Raw genomic sequence first — 23,606 nt, 5'->3', positions numbered from 1 at the left:
TCAGTTCAGCCAGTCGGGCCTGCAGCTGCACTGTTTGGGCTCATTCCAACCACTCTTGGTTGCAGCATGTGAAAACCTTTAGAAACCTCCTCCGCACCACCTGCTGAGCTGCTACAGAGGCCCAGGTAGCGCCCAGAACCGGTCCTCAGAGACATAAAGGACAGATTTAGGCTGAACCTAGAACTGTGCTGTGACTCTCAGAGTGGATCCTCCATATGCATTTGAAATTTGCACGTGATCCCTAACGTCCAACCTCCGTCCCATCAGTGAGACGATGGTAATTCCTCGCCTGCGGAAGCCAGCGTTGAGGTTGAGCCTTTCGAGCAGCTCTCTCATTCGGACGTGCACGACGTGGACCCCATCGGAGGCTCGTACAGTAAGTCTGAAAGCCGCAGGCAGCTCACTAGAGGGCAGGGTGAAAATTGGCTGCTGACGACAGGTCGCGTGAAATGAAAGCGCTCTCTTTTTATTTTTTTATTTTTTTATGCCCCCTCTTTTTGCGCTTGCATCTCAGTGGGCAGTCGGGCCATAAACCCCCCCCCTCCCATCGCGCACATCACTCAGTGAATTCAGCCTCTATGGAAACGGGCAGGCGGTCGGACCGCTGCCGTTAACGGCCCTAATTAATACCAAACCTCTCCACCCGTCACAAATTACAGCGAGCGCCGCTCAAGACGACGCGTCTGCAGTCTGCAATAAAGGCGTCCCGTCACGGCCACATTAAAAACGGCGGTAGGTCAGAGGACTCCGCGCTCGGAACGGACTCCCGGCGGCCGCGCGCGCGCAGGCGGCGGATCATTTGAGGAGGGTGGCGACGGAGGGCTCATCCAGGTGGCACCGTCTCCGAGGGATTCTCCGCCCCCCCCTCCTCCCCCCCTCCCCCCGGTGCCCCGCTGGCTGTGGGCCGCAGCCAGTGCAGCGCTCGGTGAAGCTGGAGCCAAGGTGGAGTGAGAAAGGAAGGGAGGAAACTCGGAGAGAAACCATGAAAAATGTGGAGCATGAAAATGTCTCCCTTGGTTTATGGCAGCGCAGCCTGGTTTCCAAGAGAAACACGTCTTTAAATTTAACTTGAGATGCACCCCCCCCCCCTTCTTATTCCACTCCCAACTGCTGGCACGGGCCTGGTTATGAAAGCAAGGCCAAGGCGCTTGGAAACTGCGTCCACGTTAAAAAAGCACTCAATAATGCGGCTTTTTGGAAATGTGGCGACAGCTTCTGTGCGAGCAGCTCGGCTTTCAGCTTCGGCCCGCGCGCTCCGCCCGCGCGCGCGTGCGCGCGCGCAGCTGCGGAGCGCTCCGCGACATAAAACGCGGGATTTACGGGCTAGCGGTGTATTCACTGAAGGTATATATGACGTGCAAAGAGGAATTAGGTTTAAGGAGGTTGTTTGGTTAATTTTTTTCGTGCAGATGGCTTCGGTTATACGTTTCATTTTCACGCAAATTAAGCATTAAACACCAACTCTCCTGCCAAATGGGCAACGAGCATTCGATGCACTTCCACATCACAACAACAGACACCATGTTTAATTCCTCTTATAAACGTCTCAACTGTATTTGGAATAAAAGGCCATAAATAAACAACTTGATCGTGCTTCTTCCAGTACTTGGGATTAAAACGAAGGAGGCGGCTGGAAACAGTTTGGCCCGCTATCAAATTAAAGGTTGGGACCGCGTAATAATATTTTGCTAGTCTCGCGAGGAAGTCATCGCTCACGCCAACGATTCCGCGCTCATTTGGGTAGAGAGCGTCCAGCTGATGTCATAAATCAGCGCGTGACGGAGCGAGCACGCCCCACGAGGTTGCGGAGTGGCGCGCGCTCGCGCAGTCACAGCGACACGGCTCTTGTTCAGATGTTTAGAAGGTCATGATGTGAAATAACATGGAACAATATGAGCCGAACACTGTGGGTAAGTGCTAATATGCTACATGAGTTGTGTATTGACTCTGATGCAGCTCATATTTATTATTTGGAGCCGGTACAACACTGACTTTTCTGCATTTAATTCCACACAATGCACTACAGTACAAAAAAAAATCTCACTCACACTGACTGTTTTTGTGCTTAAGATGTTAATAGTACACGTAGGATCCAGCTAAAACGTTGACTTCTTGTCGTAGTGCTGCTTTAAATTACAGATCTTGTTTGTGCAGGTCGCCCTGAGACGCATCATTCTCATCATCGTGACAGCTATTGAAATTATCAATTCAATCTGCCAAATGAGGAAGAAGCCAGATGACTAAATAAACCGTGATGCCGTTGCACACATGCAGGTTCGGAGCTGCGGCGCAGCTCATGCCGCTTATTCGCCCCCCACCCCCCCTCAAACTTTGGGAGAAATCCCCATCAGCCTATCAAACAACCTCACAGATAATATCTCAAGGAGCTGGAGACGTCATAGCTTTTAGTCCCATTAATCGCTCAACCACTGCAGACCCCCCCCCCCCCTCCTCTGCTCTCAGAGGTAATTTGTTTTACACAGTTACTTTTTCATGGTGTTAAATATTGGCGATTTCTGTGAGGCTGGTTTGTTTTATGGGCTGCCCGGTCCCGGCCTGCGAGGGGGGGGGGGGGGCGTGGGACAGCGACCAGGTGGATGTTCTCCCCTCCCGCTTATAAATGTACCTGGGACAGTTCACAAATCAAGACCTTTCGGTTTCATGTTAAGTGTTTGGATTGTTATTGTTATTGTACATTTACAAATACTAGAGTAATTTATAGGTTTTCGAGGATAATTCGAGCCTCAACCCACCCAGACATTTAATATGTGAGCCTTTAACAGTTAATATTAGGTTGATGAAGTGCCCAGGCTTTTACTGCCTTCTGTGGAAACTGGCTATAATAACTCTGACAACTCTTCATCCATGAATTAGGGGTGAAGATTAGGACAAGTGCCATAATCGTCACAGGCCAAGCATGAGGAGCAGCGTCGACTCTGGGGGTAAAACGTCTCCCCTATGGAAGAGAGACAAACAGCAGCAGGTCTGCAGCCGAGCAGCACGAAGAGGGGAGAATGAAGCGAGATTCAAGATGCTAATGCTAAAATGGAAAAAGGCCGAGCTCCTCTGGGGTCACTGGTCTTTCCGACCCGGAGTGGAGCGAGTGCTCAGTGCTCCAGGTTTTTGGGTCACTCATTATGATGTTGCAACTAACATGACACCGTAAACCATATAACACCACGCTATCTGAAAGCCAGGGCACGATTTACCATCACTGGATAATATTTCAGACTTGTTTAACAGATGTTAATGTAAAAACAGCATTAATTCACAGCTCGATGATGTTTACAGTGGCCATGATAGAAAATAACATTTACACTCCAATACTATTTTATACTAATTCATACCCTGTTATGTTTTAGAGGGAATTCCCTTTACTGAGATTATTATTATAACAAGACAATAAAAATGTGCTGCTTAGATGTTAGTGCATCTATTGAATCCTCCTCCTCCGTTATTTACATCTATTTATGTATTAATATTGCTTAAACATTTTATAGTTACCATTTTTTATGCTTTATAAACCTGCTCCTGAGCTGATTACCTGCATGCGGTGTGTGACTCAATCAGGGCCCAGTGGGAACAACAGAGCAAGTGAGTTTCTTCCAGTCATCAGTTGGTCGAGTGCGACAGTAGCAGGAAAGCGTGCAGGGCAGGGGTCCGTCTGGGTCGGGGGTCCCTGGTTTAATGAAAAAATCTGCAAACAATGATTAGAAATTAAAAAGTGGAGTAAAAGTATGGAATCACTGAAGGTTCATAAAAAGGAAACACTCAAGTACAAAACCCTGAAAACTGTGCTTACATCTAAATAAACGTGGGCTTATTTAAATATTATGATTATTATATTGCAGTATTTATTATTTTCACTGCTTCCTGTATTTTAGGTCAAACTTTGTATGGAATAATGGACTGATGTGAAGCTAATTATTTCAACAAGCTTTCATTTTATTTACTTTTCCTCAACAAACCTATTGACAGACGATTTAACTAAAAGCTTTCAACTACTTATGAGCCCCTAAAAGTCACTGAGCACTTAATATAGACAGTAATGAGTCGCGTTGGCTTATTATCTCCCACCATCTTAGGTTGTGCGTGAACTGCAGCTGCGTTTTAAAACCACTTACCCAGAGCTTGATGTCATCAAGGTTCGCACTATTAATGAATTACAGACTCTTCCACCATAAGAAATAGGAATAATAATAATAATAATAATACTCTCTGGAATTTCTTACGGTATTTGTGGCATCATTTTCTTTTCAGGGAGACTGCGAGGGGCGATGGGGTTGATGTTGATTGTATCTGGACACACTTTTCCAGGTCGCCGCTATCCGGAGCCAGCAAATGTACACAAACTATAAATTTCCCCCGTTCTCGGCGCTGCCAGAGCTCCAGGGGGACAGTTGAATGGCACCAGGGTGCGTAAAGGCCTAAAGTTGGACCTGAACTCCTCCATGACCCCATTTTGAAAAACAGGCAACGGGAGCGCGCTTTCGCGGACGAGCCTCTGCAACAGTGTTTAAAATACCAGAGCTCATTGGAGCAGATCTAACCTTTCACATATTATTCATGACACGAAAGCAAATTATTGTTCTACAATATAAACTATACATAAAATAAATAAAATATTAGATATTAATAATAATACATTATAGTCGGATTTTCAAAGTAAGAAACATTTTATTTACAATATTTTCAGTGCAAATTATTATTAACAAAATAGCACAACTATATAAATTCAAAAAGAATAAACACTGCCGTGATGTTCTGAGATTCCGTTTATGAAGTGAAACGAGTGGTTCATAACCTAACAATAAAATTCACGACCGCATGATTCCTTCACATGGAGGAAAAACCCGACGCACACAGAAAACGAGTGAGGAGACGCCTGCGGCCGGAAGCTGGTTGGTTTTACCTCGGGGTCATTAGGCTTAAACATCCCACGATGCCGAGCAAACGGTGGCTACTGCTGGAGCTACTTGTTCCCAGGATTAAACGGATGCAGGTGTTTCGCTCTCTGACACAACAGGTGTATGTAAAAAAAAAAAAAAAAAAAAAAGATCACGGTCGTTCCTGTGCCAATTAAATAAACCTCGCCCCGCTCGCGCCGGCCTCACATCAGCACGTGCGAGGCCGGCGGGTCAGTCTCTGCGGCCGCCGCCGCCTCCGCGCCTCCGCCGCTCGTGATCACGCTGGTCTTGCTGTGCTCCGTAACGTCCGTGTGCCCCTGACAGCCCTCCTCCTCCGCGGCCTCGTCGGACTCGCAGTCGCTGGCGGCCTCGCTCTCGCACTCCGACTCCAGCGGCTCCTTCGCGTCTCTGCCGCCGGACTCCGACGCGCCCTTGTCCGCCTTGCCGTCCTTGTCCTTCTGGGCCTGGGCCTCTTTGGAGTGTCTCCACTTCATGCGCCGGTTCTGGAACCACACCTTCACCTGTGGAACGTCAGCACACGTCGGTCACACAACTGCATGCCTGCCTTAAACGTACAGTAAGTAAAAGCAAAGTCTAAAAGTCGAATAATAATAATATACAGTTTTATTACCATGCATTTCTTGCCTAATTTTTTTGCAAAAAAAGACTACATCATGTTAAGAGCCTGAGTTACAATAGAATATATATTTATTATGATATCTGGCAGTGCCGTGGACACCTCATCAGGCTGCAGACAGATGGAACGGAGTCAGGCCTCCTCTACAATTTCTTCCTGTTTGTGTCATTTATCAGGAACAAGGTTCCAAAGGCCTAAACGTTTTGTGGAGAATATGATTCCTGCAGGAACTCACGGGTCACTGTCCTCCATGTTACTTTGCCATTCTGGTTATTTTATTTTATTTATTGTATGTGTGTGTGTGTGTGTGTGTGTGTGTGTGTGTGTGTGTGTGTGTGTTTACATTTCTGGCTCTATCTAGTGGTTTTATTGTTTATAATTTGATGCTCTCTTATTTATTAGTATATTTATGCATTGCCCAATACTACTTTCTGAAGTTCATGCAATTCATAACCAGCACCAATAAATAAGCACACACACACACACACACACACACACACACACACACACACACACACACACACACACACACACACACACACGCCTCCAGTGTAACATCTACAAATAAATAGACTTAGTCTAAACATTAAAATTGTGTATCTTAAGTCAGCTGAAAGCCGCTTTGCTTTGCTTTCAGTGATCGTCTCAGACGTAAATGCATTTCTAAATGCAGGTTTCACCCACACCCACGCTCCGTGGAGTCAGCCCTGCGTCGTACCTGAGCGTCCGTCAGCCCGAGCATCGCGGCCAGCTGCTTCCTGTCCGGCTTGGTGACGTACTTCTGTATCTCAAATCTCTTCTCGAGGCCCTTTCTCTGCAGGTTTGAGAACACCGCCCTGGACCACGACCTTTTCCGCTTGTACGTCTGGGGCATGGTGTCTTTGGTGAGGACCGCGTATGGACCTGGAGGACAGGAAGAGGACACGAGGTTGAAACGGCGGGCGGGATCCCGGGGGCGTTCGCTGCGGGCGTCCCGCGCGGGACCACCGCTCTCTCGCCCTGTCACAGTCCTACATGGTGGCTACCTGGGAAGGAGTCCTGAAACTGATGCTGGCCTGATTGCCTGCTGCTGCTGCCTAGTGAACCCATCATGGAGGACGCGTCGCCCATGCCCGGGTCTATGGAGGAGAAGTACTGGCTGGCCGGAGGCTGAACGGGGACATGGATTCCTGACTGACGGCTCGAGCTAACAATGGACGTGAGATCTGTTGCAGGGCGAGAGATGAGGCTTGAGTCAGGAAGGAGTTACACAGCGAGACACAGGAGACTGTCACCGACGCTGCCCCTCGCAGCATAAGAAGGGAGAGCAGATATTTCAATGCACAGCCTGATTATTCTCACTCAAATGCCTTTTTTCCCAACTTCCGGCGCCGCTGCTGCTGTTTGGGTCCAGTTGTGAACTCTGACCTCTCTGTGCAGGGGGCAGGAGAGGAGAGCAGTGGATTTCCCCACAGGGCCTCTTACGCATATTGTGCAGCTATCTGTGCCCTAGCTACTCTGTAAACAAGCCTGCCCGTGTTTTACGCCGCCGCAGGACTTTAGACATGTGCAGGGCGGCTTCTGGGTCGTGGCTTTCAGGTTTAAAATGCTCATGAAAATCATTCTGAAAGAAGTCAAATCGCCGCTGTCCTTATTTGGAATGAGAGAAAACATTTCTACAAAGACTCAATAACTGTGAAAAACGTGTCAATAAATCTGTGTTTACCTCTTAACGACGACTTCTCTTTGACTTTGGGGTCAAAATCTGTCGACAATATCCGATCAATTCCGAATTTGAGGTCTTTGCTGGAGGGCGGGGGAGCTTGTTGGGAGTTAAATGCAGTTCTGGACACTGAGGTCAGCTGTAGTCCGTGTCTGTGGTACGGAGACGCCGGACTCAGCCGCGACCCGTACACGGACGGCTCCGGCGCAACGGGGGACGGGCGCAGCGGGGAGCCGCCGGGGTGGCCCTGCTGCGCGCGCCCGTGGTGGTGGTGGTGGTGGTGGTGGCCCATGTGCACCATGAGCGCCGACGAGCCCGACAGGTTCTCCGCATCCCCTGCCTGTAAAATGTCCGCGATGCAAAACGACGGCTTCTTCATCGTATCCACAGCGAAGCCCCCCGCGCAGTACGCGGACCACAGGCTGAAGTTGGATGCGTAAAACGGGTTGAGCCCGGCCGTGTACATCCCGGAGCCTCGAATGGCGTCTCGTCGTTTCTCGGGAGACGGCGTGAGCACGGAGTCATGTAAAAACGGCAAGGACGGCGTGTGAGGAGGACGGATGAAGCGTCCTCTCGTCGCTAATGCCAAAATCACTCTCCCAGCTCCGAAAGCCGAAGCCCGCAGCTCCACTCTGAAGTTCCTCCGCTCACGCTGATTGGTCGCCGCCGGAGCCAATGGGCGTCTCGCCTCCACTCACATCGACGCCCTTGCGAACGAGGATGGCGTGTTACCCACGCACACATGACCGGGGACACCTCAGAGCAATTTTGATCCCGAGATGATGGATTGATCACTTTAAGAGAACCCCCCTCCCCGTGCTTTTCAGCGAACACCAAACGCATTACGCGCAAAAACCTTCACACTGATTTACATGTTTTCAGTTTCACATTTATTCTAGCTGTAAACTGAAAGTACGTTATTCTCCTCAAGTATTTGATCTGCCAGTTAATATTGTGTAATAGGCTCGACCAACGAGCTGCGCAATGATTTCTACCGCAACCACGCGGGAGCGCTGGATAATAAACTGCGTGAATCCACGTAACCCCGAGAACAAGGGAGCGTCTATTAGCTCCGACTCATCCTGTTTTTGATGGGCCGTGATTCGTGTTAAATGAGCGGATACGCCTGCTAGATTTGCCCCCGAAATAGAACCCGTTCTAGTATTTTAGGATGCAGCAGAAATCCTTATTTCTTCCGGAGCAGAGGGGGGGAACTTTATAATGACTGTTAGAACTTCCCTTTTTCAATATTTGTGCAACTTTATCTCGACCCGCAAGTTGCACGGTGACGCAAATCCGTCCCCATGCTCATAATAAACAGAGGAAATCTATTCCCCTCTAAAACGAAAACACAATTAACTTCAGAGGCGACACTTCATCCGCGAGGCCCCTTAAGATTCACACGTTGGGCCGTGGCCAATCCCATTTTAGAAATAAGGTTTTAAATAAGAAATATTTGAACGAATTTCCCCAGAAAATTAAGACAGATTAAACGATCTGGAACCGTAATTATCTCTAAATCGTATTATTTTTACACTGCAGGCTGTTAATTAAAGCTCCCTCTCCGGTCGCATGTTTCTCTTGCATGTGCTGAAACAATGGCTTCTGAAGCCCGCATTCATTTGGTCTCGATTCAAGCGGGCGGAAGGGCTGATGACCCTGACTCCCTCCTATCATGGTGTTTTCGAGTGACACTTTTCCGGGTTAAAATTAGACACGAGATTTAACGCTCGCCCTCCATCACGCAGTCAAAACAATCCAGGGAAGAGGATGTAGAAGACGCAGCACGCCTCGAGTTATTTCAGGTGCTGATGAGCTTTTCAGTGGGAAGCGGTTAAAAACAGGCCTCAGATCAGCCGTTACGCACACAAGTGTTATTACGGGCATTTCGTCCGCAAAAGTACTTGAAAATTTTTGGCTGCTTTAAAAATGAAAATTCGGCTTTAAGCATTTTGAAGCACGTGAAAAGCGCGGGTTCCTTTTCATCTAATAATCATATCAAATTTCAATTATATCCACAGTCTCATTCATTCTTATTGTCTGATTCTTCCTCTCTTTTTAAATTGAACTGTTTATTCCCAGTGACTAAACCATTCCCGTTTAATAACCGGTCGTCACGTTTTAAAGGTTTTGGGATAAAAATGAAATATCGCTGCACATATTTGATGTAAAAATCACCTGCTCCAGTTGAATTGTTGTAGGTGAAACATATGTTAGTCAGAACCTGCTGGACACAGTTCTGATTTATTCCCCTGTGGAGCTGTATGAATGACGGCAGGTGGGATTACTGCAGTGCCAGCGCTTCTCTCTTCTCCTAAACAATAGAAATCTCTGCGTTTGTGGCGATCTTTTCATTTCATGACTGTGTTTTTGCAGTACTGTACCATTATAATATACTACTGTGAGTAAATCAGGTAATAAAATGCAACATACGCCCATATTTATTTTTCCATTCCGTGTAACTGGACACGTCTGCTTCAGTATAGTTACTTTGGGTTGTTCCACACAAATAAAAAAACTGGCCCTGGTCATTATAATTAGCTTTTCACAACAATAGCAAAGGCTGGTTTTAATAACATGCATCAGTAATAGTTTTTCCTCTTGTTTTCTCTCCAGATTCTTCCTACAGACCACGGATCGACCCTGAGCCCCATCCTTCGAGTCTGTATCAGCTCCACGTCATTCTATTTACACTTTGCTCCAACAATATTATCAGTCGAATAATAATTTTTTAATCACTGTTAAATATTTAAATAAGCTGTGTTTAAATATTTTGTGGTTGATGCTTGTGTTTTATTTTGAAAGCAGGTTTGTAAAGTAATATTTTTCACATGTTGTTATGTATTATTCTTCAGTAAAGTGTCAGAATATTTTCCACTATTATCTTTAATTCCAGAAAATATTTTTATTGAGTGCAGAGGCGTGACTTTCTTTTTTCCGTTTATAATTTCCTAATGAAATAAAATAAAACGGATTGACAAATTACCAAAGAAGTGTTCCGTTAAGTAAACGGCTGCTGACTCATAATTAAGTAATGGCCTCAGAAGAGGCAGCAGCTTGACCTCACTGGCTCCGTTCACCGAACCTAATGTGAACTTGACAAAACAAGATGGAAACAAAGCGGCGCTGCCGGCTTCTGTACCTGCGGCTTCCAGCGTCCGACCCAGACTATTGTTGTCGCCTGATTGCTCGCTGCGTGTTTTGCAGGAAGCCTTATCAGGAGGGGGGAAACCGAGCGCGCACCTCAAACTGTATCTGAACTGGATCTGACTCTGCTGGACAGAATTAAATGATTTCCATTATTACACCGAGAATTATTGCTCCCTTCTGTAAAACTCGGGCTCAGGCCAAGATTACTATTTCTGGCAATGTTTGCCTCAGGAAGGAACTTTCGCAGATTTAATGGGACCTGGGCCATTGTACACAGCCTTCTGTATGGCTCGCTGCCACGAGCTCCACAGAGAGACGCGAGAGGGAAGAAGGAGCCGAGGGACGCGTCTCAAAGCAAGACTCTCCTGTTTATGTGACCGTCAGCATGCAGCGCAGCTCAAACGCAGCTCAAACGCAGTCATGTCAACGTCACACAGCAACTGTGCACATCTTCCACTGCCTCTTTTATTTTAGTTCATTATTGATTGTTATATTATTTTAACACAAGTCAAAACACGAGTTAGAAGCAAACTGTTTTCTTATTTTTTATTTAATTATCAAGGTAATACACAGCATTTTGAATTCAGGGTTAAGTGTTTTCACATATTACATTTTTCCACGTTAGTGACTGCAGTTAAACTGAATCCTCACGCTGATAAACTCACGGATGAGCGCGTGGAAGCGCTAAATGTTCAAGCAGCTCCCTCCAGTGACAGAGGACTCGCCTTTCTTCTCTCCTCCAGCTTTTGAAGCCGTTGGCAATTAAAAACACTATGATCACGGATTCATTGTGCCACTTTAGGCCAAACTCCCAAATATTTATTGGTTTGACCAGTGCAAAAATGTACACAAATAGATTCTGTGGCAGAGAGGACGTCAACACGTTTGTGTTTCTCTAACGTGAAGACCGTTATAATTTTAATATCACAAGTTGCTGCGTTTTGTCGATTGCTGCGGCTGCTCATATTAAAAACTGAAAATTAAGAGTGTTTTTTTTACGTATTTTAATTTTATTTGAATGACTTTCTCAGCTCTCTGGTAAATTGTTTACTGTCCCTGGGCTCCGATCAAATGAGTGAATGGCCGAGAGCAAGCCGTTTAAATCCAAGCCCATCTTTCCATTTGTGGCATTGAGGGTTTTGACTCTTTGCTCCGCTCGGAGTCCCAGTTTAAAACATTAAGTGGTCATTAGCTGGACACTGGAGTGGTAGACTAATCACACTCACCCCAGCCTGCCCTCTGCTGTAAACAACCGAAGGGGCTGCTCTAATGGACGCTTTTAAATATGATGGCGACTCGGTGCCTTTGAGCAATCCCATCTGTTTATATTAAAACACTGTCACTGCGGCAGCGGATCAGGGCCTCCGCAGCTCCGTGCACCGTGCAAATGTACACACGGGTAAATCACACGTACTGTAAAGCAGCGCCGGGGCAAATGCTGCAGGAGACTAATGGAAAGACAAGAGGTCACGATAACAAACCATTAGGGCCTCAACGCGGCTTCTCCAGCGGCGTGGCGAGCTGCCACGAGGAGCATTAGACCAAAACAGAGCCCCGTATTAATTCAAATAAAATAAAATCGACATAAACAGACGTGAGGACACCAAGAGATATTTAGATACGACAATAAAATAAACAAAAAGCGGATAAATGTAAATGCACTGAAACATTTATTTAAAATACGGGTGGAAAATTAAATATGACTTCTAAAGTATTAACGAGACTGGGAGTTAATGTTTGTGGACGGCCGGTGATGTGAAGCAGAGCATCTCTGCAGCGGACGGAAAACGAGGACGCAGGGCGCGATTCATCAGCGGAGAGAGGCTCCAAACAGCAGCGGCGGCGGCGGAGGCGCGGATGGGGACGTGGAATCCCACGCACAGCGGCCTGAGAGAGTCCGACATGTGAAACGCGGCGCGGGCCGCCAGCGACCATCCGTCAGTCTGTCCGCATCATTCGCAGGCTTATTTTGTGCCGTGGCTCGTCTCGGGGGGAAGACGCGTCGCTCGGGGACGCATCTGTCCACGTTGCAGCTACTGGAAACGTTTTTCCCCACGGTCCCACGAGCGTCTTCTGCGCCCGTTTAATTTCTTATTTTATGTCTGACGTCAGTCCAGCTGTCGAAATACATTATGAACATTAAAGGCCTGAATAAACCTTTTCTTTCCTTGCTGCTTCATGGGCCCATTTTTATATGAGTGGGATGGGATTCATTATTAAGCGATTCTATAACTATATTAATATAATGTAATATATCTAATATTCAACATGTTCAATAAAGCAGATATTATTTCTACACGTTCAGGTTTTTACTCAGAATTAAGTGTTCATTTTAGACTAATGCACTTTATTATGTTATGCGATGTTTAATGTTAAGTAAAACGTCTCCCTCTAGCGGCCACAGGAGGTTTTACAGGCAGCACTTACTGTAACTTTAGTGTTAAAGCGTTTACTGACGGCCCTCATTTCCTGTTTTATATATTATATTTTTTATATGCGTTATTTGTGTTTAATATTGTTACTGAATGTGTTCACTATATGAAGAGTGTTGTTGCTACTGAAAAAAAACATTATACTATTATAGTAACAATAACTAAATAGAACTAAACAGTTAGTAATCCATCTGATTATTCATTTTTGTCACTTAGCAGTTTTTTTCACAGGGTACAGATCTCAGGGGTTTTCTGGGTTTAACCTTTGACCTCCATTAAAGCGTCCGAGCGCTTTTCTGGGAGGATGTTTTGCTTTGTCAGGAAGTGAAGGCAGGTGTCAGCTGCTGGTGCGGGTGACACTGGACTCTTCAACCAACTAATCACTTCTTTTCCTTCAACAATGTCCTTGAAATGTTTCCAAACGTTTAAAAATCACAAAAAATGGTGAAAATGTTAAAGCTCACAGAGCCTCAACGTCATAAAACAACTGCTACTCAGCAACTCTGCAACGCTGCTATTTAAGCTTACAGTGGAATAACTGAAAGCCTTTCAGACCCAGATACAGACAGAACATAAACACTCCTTAAAACAAGCAGGTTGTTTAAATGTGTATTTTGCTCATTGCATTACATCCACTGAGTGCAGCCTTCTACAGGTCAACTCAACCCTGAGTACAAATCCACTGCAGGTTCCCTTTTTTATCTGTATGCGATCAGTGAAGGAGAAGTAGAATTTACAGCAACAAGCGCCGATCACTTGGTGTTTGAGCTCGCTGATCCACGTCACAGCAAAAAGCACTCGATTCCTGTAATTACGCTACAAGTAATGGACCAAAACTCAACTTCTCCGTAAAGCATTGAACTCCGCACGTGTGCAGAGCCACAACGCTGACACAGTCAGCAGCAATAAAGAACTGCAGTGTTCCAACACACCTGGACATCTAAACATATTAAAATTAACACAAGGGTCAGTATGAAACTTAAAGGGCTTGTGTTTGCTTCGTAATGTAGCGATTGTGCAATAAATTGTTTGAAAATGTTGATAATGGCATCGTGGATTAAAAGAAATTCCTAAGAAATAACAACAACAGTATAGCGGGATTGAAGTTCCTCCAGATGTTTTTATAATGTTTCTGTGTATAAGAGTTAAATTTCAAAGTTGATGCCAGTCTCATGTCTGTGCAGCTTAGTATAAAAGGTAACATGTTCATCGGCACCACTGATGCTCAGTAAATACCCTGGGTTTCTGTTTTCCAGAGGGACCCACACTGTGGTTTTTATGAGGGGTCAGAGTCCGACACTCTGCTGAGCCTCCCTTTCAAGCTGTGCTAATCTAATGTCTTACTGTCATGTTGAACCCACCAATCCCTGCTTTTCATGTAAAACTAATAAGCTGTTCCAGCTCAGCGATAACCAAGTTGCTGAGCTGTTTCTTTAAAAACACTTAAATTACATTAAAAATGTGTAAACAAAAATTAAAGAGAGTCACTGGCAGCTTTAAGGAGGTGCAGTGTCTTTGGCAGCGTCGTGGTCTGTGCCCAGGTCTTAGCCGTCGTCCCCGGCCTGCACCCTGCCGTCGCCCAGCAGCCTCTCCTGCTCCGCGGGGCCGCCGTCCTCCGCGCCCAGCAGCCCGGCGCAGCACGGCACCCTGGCCAGCAGGGGGCGGTGCAGCCCGTTGTACAGCGCCGTGCCCAGCAGCAGCACGATGAAGCCCAGCACCTGCAGGCCGTGGAACTGCTCCCAGCCCAGCGCCAGGCTCACCACCCAGATGACCAGCGTGCGCAGGCTGTCCAGCACCATGCGCGTGGTGGCGCTGATCTCCTTGGTGACGCTGATGCCGGCGAAGTTGAAGAAGGCGATGCTGACGGTGTTCCCCAGCAGCGCCAGCAGGATGAGGGGCCGGTGGCCGATCTGACAGAAGGCGTCCAGCGCGTCCTCCAGCACGTGGCGCGGGTTGTCGCTGAAGTTGCCCACGTAGATGAAATACATGGGGATGAGCAGCAGCGACAGGATGAAGAAGCCGAACAACCCTGGAAATTGAACATTTGACATGGGCTTTCATCTTTATTTCCCTAATGAAGATGTGAACGAATCTAATTTTGTTTTTTAAATAACATGAGTGACATCATCCTAACATGTGATTTTTGTTGTATATTTCTCATTATTTGAATGATTCTACCTGGGTATTTCTCTGCGTCACCTGCATTTTTGAATAAAACTGTCTTTTTGTAAACAGTGAGCTCGGATAAACAGCCCACGCACCTTCAGTACCAACGGCCCGCAGAGGATGGACGTCGTGTTTGTAGACAAACTTTTCCTCCAGAACCATCTGCACGGCAGCGATGATCTGGGCCATGATGATCAGAAGGTCTCCTGCAGGACACAATGGAGAAGTCGTGTTGGATCGTGCAATAATGATACTCATACAATAATGACATTCCACACATTGTAATGTGTTAGCTTGTTGCTATGCTACATTAGCATGAAAGTGAGTAGTAACACAGAGTTTCTTACCGGTGATGATGTCAGTAATTTTGCGCGAATCATCTTTGTGGCCGCTGAAGAAGTCCGCGAGGCCCACGACCACCAGGCCCAGGATGGTGATCATGATGCCAAGCCACTGGCTCCTTTCCAGGCGACGGCCCAGAAAAGCCACAGAGAGCAGGCCGGTGAAGATGATGACGGCTCCACGCAGCATCTGGAAGCTGGAGGCGCTGGTCATGTTGAGAGCTGGGGACGAAACGAGGGTTTAACAGGTGCGACACAGGACCGCTGACGCTCGATGGCTGCAGCCAGGGGTCACTTACCCACATACATGATGGAGGTGGCCGTCATGTCACAAAGGGCCGGGGGGAGGAAGAGGAGAGGGTTGAAGCTCTGGCCCTGGTTCATCCGAGGCTCCGGACTGCGTCGGTCGTAGCACAGCAAAATGTAGAAGACGGCGAGGCAGCAGAACTCCCCCAGGAACATCCCCACGGCCTGGAGGGGTAGAGGAGGAAGGAGGGAACGGTCAGAGGACAACGGAAGAAAAACGTGAAACACCGAATGGCTCAACGAGGTGAAAGACGAGTGAGAAAACCTTCACCTGAACAAATGGATGAGAGAAGGCGTGCTCAGGGTCGCTATGGCAACCCCTGGCCGAGAACATATCAGCCCATCTGTTGGAAAGAAAGAAATTCATGAAAAGTGGAATACATAAAGGAAACCAACTGAGGCTACAGAGTTTTTTATAATCATCATGATGACCTGACATTTCAAGCGCACAGCGATGAGTAACAGAGCGATGAAGTCGCGTGTCACTCGTGAAGTCAGCGACTGCTTAGGTGTGCACAAACCTTTGACTTTTACAGCCTCTCAGTCAGAGGAAGCGTGACAGGCATGTGAGTGTCCACCGCCTCTTAATGTGCAAGACAAGCTAATGTGGTCCCTTAAAAAAGCCAAGACGCAGCACTTCCTTCTAGCGCGGCGGCGCCTGAGCTCATCAGCACACGCAGCAAGCTGAGCCAGAGCTGCTGTGACTCCCCGCTCTCATTACTGAAATCTGAATTCACTAGTTTACATCAGGAGCGCTCGCATGGACGCACACGGGGAATCGGAACCAAAAGTATCAGCACACGGTGCATGTGATCTCAAATGTTTGGGCTTAGAAAACAGTGACAGCAATGAAACTGGACCTGTTGGTTGACGTGACACAGCTCGTTCTGATGCTTGTTTAATGAATCGAACTCATAAAATGTGAGAAAAGTATGTGTCACGCAGTGAGAAGCTGAGTGCACAGATTATTAGAGAAGTGAAAGAGAACTCCCTCTATTGTTTCCCTGACAGGCAAACATCCTACTCATCCAACTAAAACAACATAGATAAGGAAATATCAATAAAACATATTGTGCATAAAACATTTTGTTTTTAAAAACTGTAAATTGACTTTAAGTTGCTGGAAATTGAACATCTGGATTTGCTGATTTCTCTTTTTTAGGTCTACAAAGGTGTCTGTGCTCCTTTAGAGTGATGGTTGAAGCGCATTTCCTCCATGTTCAGATGTTTTAGCCAAATAAATAACATTAATAACAATCAGCTTTAACCTTTACAAACAAGCTACAGAGTTGACCTCTGGTCGAAGCTGGCTTTGAAAACAGCTGATACGTGGTAATAACATTACAGTTGCAGTTTCATTTGAATAATTGACTACAGATGTGATAAGACTCTTCATTGTCATCACGCTTATCTCGTCAAGAACAGAGGCTCACTCTGTTATGCTAACGCGTTTTTAGCTAACGGTTGTTAGTTTCCTGCTAATGGCTACAGATGTGCAGCGCTTTGTACCATAATTAACTCCCATGACTCATTTACTAATACGCCCAGACACAGCGAGCCAACCCGGACTCCGAACCCTGTGACCCGACTGCACTCAGATCACAGCAAATGCACGGTTCTGGGAGATAAACACGTTACTCACTTCGCCGATAAAGTGTTGATGGAGCCAGTTGTGAGCATAAGCCCCGCAAGGAACAGCTGGTATTTGGTCCACGCCATGATGGACGAGTGACCGACCGGGACACGGAACCGAAAGAGCCGACACCAAGCTGTTTTTCTGTTAAGAGACACTGCTTGATACTCAGAAAACCCTCTATTTGGGATCTCCGCCTCCGTGAACGCCACATGACGAATGGGTGTCAGCTGACCCCTGCGTCATCGCCACGCTACCTTCAGGTTCCCTCGGTAATTAGGAAACGTGACACCAAAAACGAACAAAAAACGTATTAATATGTAATAATATATCATAAAACATGTTCATGTAAAATTAGAAACCCTGGAACAATCATAAGCCTGCAAAATGTAGAACTGAGTCAAATCAGTTATAAGATTTATTTTATTGAGAATTCTACAAACACAAATATTCAACTTTTAGGTGATTTTGCATTCAATGCAATGACAAAAACTGTAGAATTTCTAGATACAAACAAAACTATAGTTTGAAGTTTCTCAACAACTAGCAAAGAATGTGAGACGCTGTTTTGCAATAGAAGGAAACCGGACTTGGGAACACAAGCTTCACTGTCCTCAAATCACAGTCGTTTCCACTGATTGGATAAGAATGTACCTGAATATAGTGGTCTATAGTGTGATGGGGACATCAGAAGAGAAATGATGAGGTGTCATTATCAGCTGCTTTCTGGCTGCTGTCCTATCGTGTCTGTCAATAACTGACCCAATAAAAATCAGGTGATTAGCTTGTTATTTATCAGCTATTGTCCCAGCCCTGCAGTAGGTGTAATGTGGAATCTGAAGGACTATAAGGAAAGATGATGGGCGTCGTAGCCAGACAGCAGGGGGAGTCAAAGACCAGGTATGGACATTCATCATCTGAAAGTGGGACCACAAGAAATTTCCCCCTCTGAGGCCTCACATTGCTTAAAATTAGAGCAGGCAGTCCACTTTCCATGTGGAAACTGGCCCTTATTGGGTCAGTGTGAGGCTATTAAAGCCTGCAAGTCAACTGTCAATATCATACAAGCTGGTTTTAAGCTCATTCGGGTTAAAGTACGTGTAGGCAACGCGACCACATACACAGACGAGCGACGTTACAATTAAAAACTTACACCGCAGCTATTTTAAACCTCCAGTGTCGCACCAACATCAGAGGACGCACAATTTCCATAGCTACAAACTTGGGTTTATTTTGAGCCTCCCTCCACATTTCGCTCCCCTGCGTTCGCAGGGTGTTAAACAGGATCTTTGGTGACTTCCCAGACAGTGGATGAGAACGAGGAGTCATGTGCTCAGCGACTGTGAAGTGTCTCAGCCCCCGTCTCGCTGCAGACGGCGGTAAAGCCTGTCGGCCCCCACCACTTAACATTGAAGCTATCATAACTCTGCTCCAGCGCTGACACAGATGCCTAAAACTGGACTTGCGGCTCTTGTCACTGACTTTCCTGTGGATGCCTCTCACAGACACTGTAGTAAATACAGCTTCTGTGATACACAGAGAAAGCTCACGCGCTCTAAGCGCCATCTGCGGTGGAGCTGCGTTCCTTTGCCCTTGCGGAGTCACAGCATCAGCACCGACAAATGGCAAAGAAAGTGCCCGGCAGCGTCATGGTTCCATCGGCTCGGAAACATCTGATGGACAGCTGACCTCCAGTGGTGCGAGGTCGACCCTGCGGCAGGAAAAGGTAACGGGGACCGCGGTGGGCGCACGCGGCTCTGCAGAGGCCGCTCGGAGGTCACATGGCCCAGTCAGCTGCTGCAGGGGGGGGTGCATCACCTGAACACGGGCAGGACTGCGCAGATCAAAGCTCATCTTCTGGCAAAACAAATAATTGGATTCACCGGGAGGCTTTGAATCGCCGCTATAATCTCGTTATCTTCCTTTACCTGCGAGCTTCTTGAAGCGTGTATATAACACACAGCAAAAGAGGTTTATTGTTCTAAAGAAAGTAATTGAGATTTGACACATTTGCACAGAACAACAAACTGCAGCTTCTCATTGTTAGGACTGCTGTGAGCAGCATTAGGCTGCAGATGATCAGTATCAATGCTGGTAGCTTTTCATACTGGTTGTACCTATAAATGAATCTGTGGTGGCTCCCTCAGGGAAATGGGGCCTAAACAGCGTACACAGGGTCTACTACAAAAGTGAAACCAGTCAAACATCAGTATCTTCCCATCAGATTAGCCGCCACAGCTGCATTGTCTCTAAGTGGTAGCGAGTGTTGCTAAATCACATTAGGTGCGTCTGGTCAGATGAGTCGGATGGCCGCTAACAAAGTGGCTCTAACCTCATCAGCCCGGTTGCTGCCCATTGTGAATCCTTCCAGACCTGTTTGATGACCTGTGTCATCAGTGTTGCTGATTACATTTACTCTGAGACACAATAGATTCCTTTTGACAGGTCTCAAAAACAGGATGATCTCCGAAGCATTATACTTAAAGTGTGTCTACAGTACATTTAGCACTATTAAATTCATCCTACAAGGTCTTATTATTGTTACAAATCAGTGGCACTAATGAGCCTTGAAGCCTTCATTTAATCCACCTTATCCTGTATACAGTATGTACCTTATATGCATTCATACAGTATGTAATTATTCATCTGTCCCGTCAGGTCCTGCTGAAAATCCCCAGTCATGCATTTTTGTTTTTCACCAAATTACCCAGGGCTCCCTGGAGAGCTGGGGCCGTATTGACTCAAAGCAAATAAGTCTGTTAACCCTTACACACAGCAGTGAGGGCTGCCGGTTGTGTAATACTAGAAGGAGCCATGCAGCCATGCAACTCAATAAGAACCCGGCAGAAAGGACAGAGACTGAATGATTAACTGATCTCTGAAGCAGTGGGTGAGTCACGTGTTGATCTCCAGCTTATTCTGTGTAATATGGAGTTAAACGGTAGCAAAGAAAGAACAGACACTAATCCGAGTCGCTCTTTTTTCAGTTACTGGATTCAGGGAAGAGAAGCTGCCTCAGTAGTAAGGGCTGATAATGTAAAACAGCTCATGGGGTGATTTTTCACCTGTGACAACTGTGACAGCTCCATCAACAACTTTCCCGTTGGCGCCGCAGAATGGAAGTGGAGCAAATGCCGTGCGTTCCCAAACATGACAGCATCTCTGACGCAGACGGGCCCGACCTGTGACCCGCTTCCCCCGTCCGCTCGCCCCCTCGCCAGCTACTGGATCGGCACCAGGACCGTTGTCCTGACGCGAGTGCACGTCGCTGCCGCTGGTTACGCAACGGCTCTCCCGTGGCGGTCAGTGCACTAAAAATTAGTGCGTAAGCGTCTCGTCCTCTGGAGAGATGCTGCAGAGAGGAGCCCAAATGTATAACGCTCTGAAGGCTGAGGGGGAAAATAGCCACTCAACAATACGGAACGTGCTGTAGAGCGTTGTTGCATTAATCACACGCACTCGGCACATGGGCCGCAGAAGGTTTGCATCGGCACAGCAATGCAAATGTATTAAAATCACACTAAAATGGCATTTATCATTTTCATGCAAATGATTGTGATGCTGCGTTCTGTTCCAGTGTGACTGTGATCTCTATGTATCTATATCTTAGTATCTGAGTGAGTAAAGTGCTTTTGCTCCGTTCTATTAATTGAGTGTAAGTCTGAACACGCTAATTAGACGGATCTAATTAGCGTCATCATCTAAAGTCGTATCCTGGCTGTTGATCTCGCATGTATTGATTTCGCCGCCATCACCTCAGCTCTGCGCTGATTATCTAACCGTGCGCGGGCCGCGCGGCACGGCCCGTCTTCTTGGAGGACACCTAATCACAAGTGACACGGGAGCGGCTCTGCAGATTTGACGCTAATCCTTTGTGAAGCCAGGAACATTTCCAAAGCTCTCAGCGGTTCTTGTGCGCAGAAAAGGGCACGGCGGCGCGATGCGATACCTATTTCAGTCGTTCGATTCGCACCTAAGGCTGCGAGTAGAGAGCAAAGAGCAAAGGCAGTCCGTCCCAGCAGCTTGTATGTGGCTTCGTTGGTGGTCTCCTTCCTGAATCTATCTCTGATTTGGCTTCTTTCTCGTTGCTGGACAGGAAAACGGCGAGAAGCAACACTCCGGTGCTGTTTTCTGGCTGTCAGAGCGGAGCCGGGCCTCCGAGGTTGACGCGTGACAGCGGCCGCCCGCAGCGCGGTCTGAAAGTGGTCGCTTGCTTTTTCAGGTTCGAACTCGATGCACTGTGACACTGACGAAAGCAAAATCCTGAAAAGCAGACGGACAGACCGGGCACGGGCTGTTTTCTTAAAAGGCTTATTAGCCTGCTGCTTCTTTACCTCGGAGATGCAGCTGATTGATGTCTAATGGCTGCAGGTCCTGTTTGATGGCCGCTCTGCAGCGCCGCTCTATCAGATCAACCTGGCCAAACCCCATTAGTCACGCGTTTGTTGTGACTACAGCGCCACAGAAGCGCCGACGCCACAGACCCTAAATCAGCAAAGCACTCGCACGGGGCTCCACACGCGGCCGTTTATGCTTTCACAAGCCATTCAGGTTGTTTTCACCTGCTCTGGCCTGTGGACCGGCAGCGGCGTTCACACAGAGATAAACAAGCCAGGTACAAATAAAATGGTGCCAGACCAGCAAACAGCAGCGCGCTAATTTAACAAATCTTCGCCCGTTTGCACATCTCGACCAAATTACATCTGAACAGCCACCGCTGCGATCATTCACCAGCTGCAATGTGAAGTATATTAGTGAATAGAACTATTATACTGTAGAATTTTCAAATAATCTGATAAGGTAAATTTACCACTCTGTTCCCAGTCCATCATGCTGAATCAGCAGCTGGCTCCTCTCTGAGAACCACGGTTGCACACGGTGGTGGGAGCTAAATGCTCGGGAGCTGCCGCAATGCTCCCGGCACAGGGTCGCTTGTTCCCTGTGGATATTCATCAAAAGAACAGTAATGACATTTAGTAAAGTCATGTATGTATTGCAAACGAAACCAAAGAACATTCCTTCCGTCGTCTCAGCATCCACAGGATGAGGAGAACATCTTGGAACGTGCCAAGCAGCCTGGTTGGCCCCAGAGCTGGGCTTGTGTCTGGAGCCATGCAAGCAGAATGATTACAGAGGAGATGGGAGATGGGGGGGGGGCGGTACCAGAGTCAGCGACAGCAGAGCCAGAGGTAACGGTTACGCAACCCGACTGACCCGAGCGCACACACTGCAGGATGTGAGCTCAGCATCGCTCGTGCTGGATGTGCGGCTTTCTCCTTTGCAGCTGCTCTAATCCAGTTTAATGCTCACAAAAAAATGAAGATGGAAAAAGATCAGCGTGTTCCCAGGTTATTGGAACAAATAAGGCGCCGTTAAACTCTACCCACCAATCTTGGGGCAGCGCACATAAGCCATAGGTGCACGTGTTGACACGCAGGCAGGAAGCTTTTTGAACCACCTGCACAGTGCACAGTAGATCGCAGCTGTAATAAAAGTGATTGATGCGCCCGGACTTATGTTTCATATGTTTTTTTCCACAAACACAATTAAAAGCTTTACTTGGGACACGCAGTACACCCTACGTGGTCACATAATTGGGCACATCTGTCAAGTTCAATCCAATCCCATAAAGCAACTCAGTTGTTAATTCTGCTTTTACAGGTCTGAGGTGCCAGTGGGACGTGTGGTTTTACTGCCGTGCATCATATTAGGTGGTGGTTCTAATGTTTTCGGTCCTGTCATTCATGTTAAACGAAGGTGGCCTAAACATTAGAACCGCCTGCTAGTAAAAGTCCAGCAGCCACTGTGAGCTCAGTAATGAACTCATTGAGTGATCTCCCTTTGACAGTTTCAACAAAACAGAGATAAAGTGGCCGGTGAGTGTATTTTTCTAAATAAATTTCAACTCACAGATTCATTGTCTGATTCTTCCACAGTTAAATGACGTGGAGACTGATAAGCCTCACGCGGAGACAAACAAAGAGCGGCTGAGCCGAGGCGGCCGCTGGCTCTGCTGAGGATGCAGATGTTGGGCGTGATAGTGATGGATTCTGGGACAGGTGTCGCCGCGCGCCTCGTGACGCTCGCGGCTTCGCTCCGCACTGATTTTCCCCCTCAGGATGTTGCAGTAAAGGCTTTGTGCGAGGATTCTAGCTTCGCTTTAATTATACGTGCACTTTGTGTAATGAGAGCAGATGTTTAACATCTGCGCGGGGCCAACGCTGACTGTCAGGGGAGGGTAAAAGCAGGTGAGATTACAGCTAAAGCCGACACCTCTATCGTGTCTGAGCGGAGCAGATTAAACCAGGACTGGTAAAGAGATTTGCTTTTGT

At 47.1% G+C, this 23,606-nt stretch overlaps 2 protein-coding genes and 1 long non-coding RNA gene across 5 annotated transcripts in view; 1 reads left to right on the top strand and 2 right to left on the bottom strand.

Annotated features, from left to right (window-relative positions):
• The window catches only part of hlx1 (H2.0-like homeo box 1 (Drosophila)), a 63,906-nt gene extending 56,039 nt beyond the window's left edge, over positions 1-7,867 (bottom strand). For 2 of the 3 annotated variants that reach the window (XM_055506546.1, XM_029141716.3), the window contains exons 1-4: positions 7,250-7,867; positions 6,570-6,749; positions 6,263-6,447; positions 3,545-5,428 (exon numbers count right to left, since the gene is read on the bottom strand). In XM_055506546.1, the coding sequence (XP_055362521.1) occupies positions 5,111-5,428; positions 6,263-6,447; positions 6,570-6,749; positions 7,250-7,712 (1,146 nt within the window). In that variant the 5' untranslated portion in view covers positions 7,713-7,867 and the 3' untranslated portion in view covers positions 3,545-5,110. Of the gene's footprint in view, positions 1-3,544; positions 5,429-6,262; positions 6,448-6,569; positions 6,750-7,249 lie in introns of those variants that run through there. The other variant, XM_029141717.3, reaches the window with a different exon arrangement.
• Positions 1,778-3,546, top strand: LOC129603716 (uncharacterized). Its single transcript, XR_008693912.1, has 3 exons — positions 1,778-1,910; positions 2,155-2,465; positions 2,875-3,546. It is a non-coding gene; the product is annotated as an uncharacterized LOC129603716 (long non-coding RNA).
• Positions 7,868-13,423: 5,556 nt separating the features above from the next.
• slc35f6 (solute carrier family 35 member F6) lies at positions 13,424-17,489 on the bottom strand. The gene is made up of 6 exons (XM_029141720.3): positions 17,284-17,489; positions 15,913-15,985; positions 15,635-15,806; positions 15,342-15,557; positions 15,090-15,200; positions 13,424-14,857 (listed from the first exon to the last, which is right to left on the bottom strand). Exons 1-6 carry the CDS (start codon positions 17,358-17,360, stop codon positions 14,373-14,375), a joined length of 1,134 nt encoding a protein of 377 aa, XP_028997553.1. The 5' UTR covers positions 17,361-17,489; the 3' UTR covers positions 13,424-14,372.
• Positions 17,490-23,606: the final 6,117 nt, after the last annotated feature.

Source organism: Betta splendens, chromosome 24 (genome assembly GCF_900634795.4).
Source record: "Betta splendens chromosome 24, fBetSpl5.4, whole genome shotgun sequence".
In the NCBI taxonomy this organism is placed as follows: domain Eukaryota; kingdom Metazoa; phylum Chordata; class Actinopteri; order Anabantiformes; family Osphronemidae; genus Betta; species Betta splendens.
The sequence above is the reverse complement of the archived record's forward strand: the minus strand, read 5'-3'. Positions and strand labels throughout refer to the sequence as shown.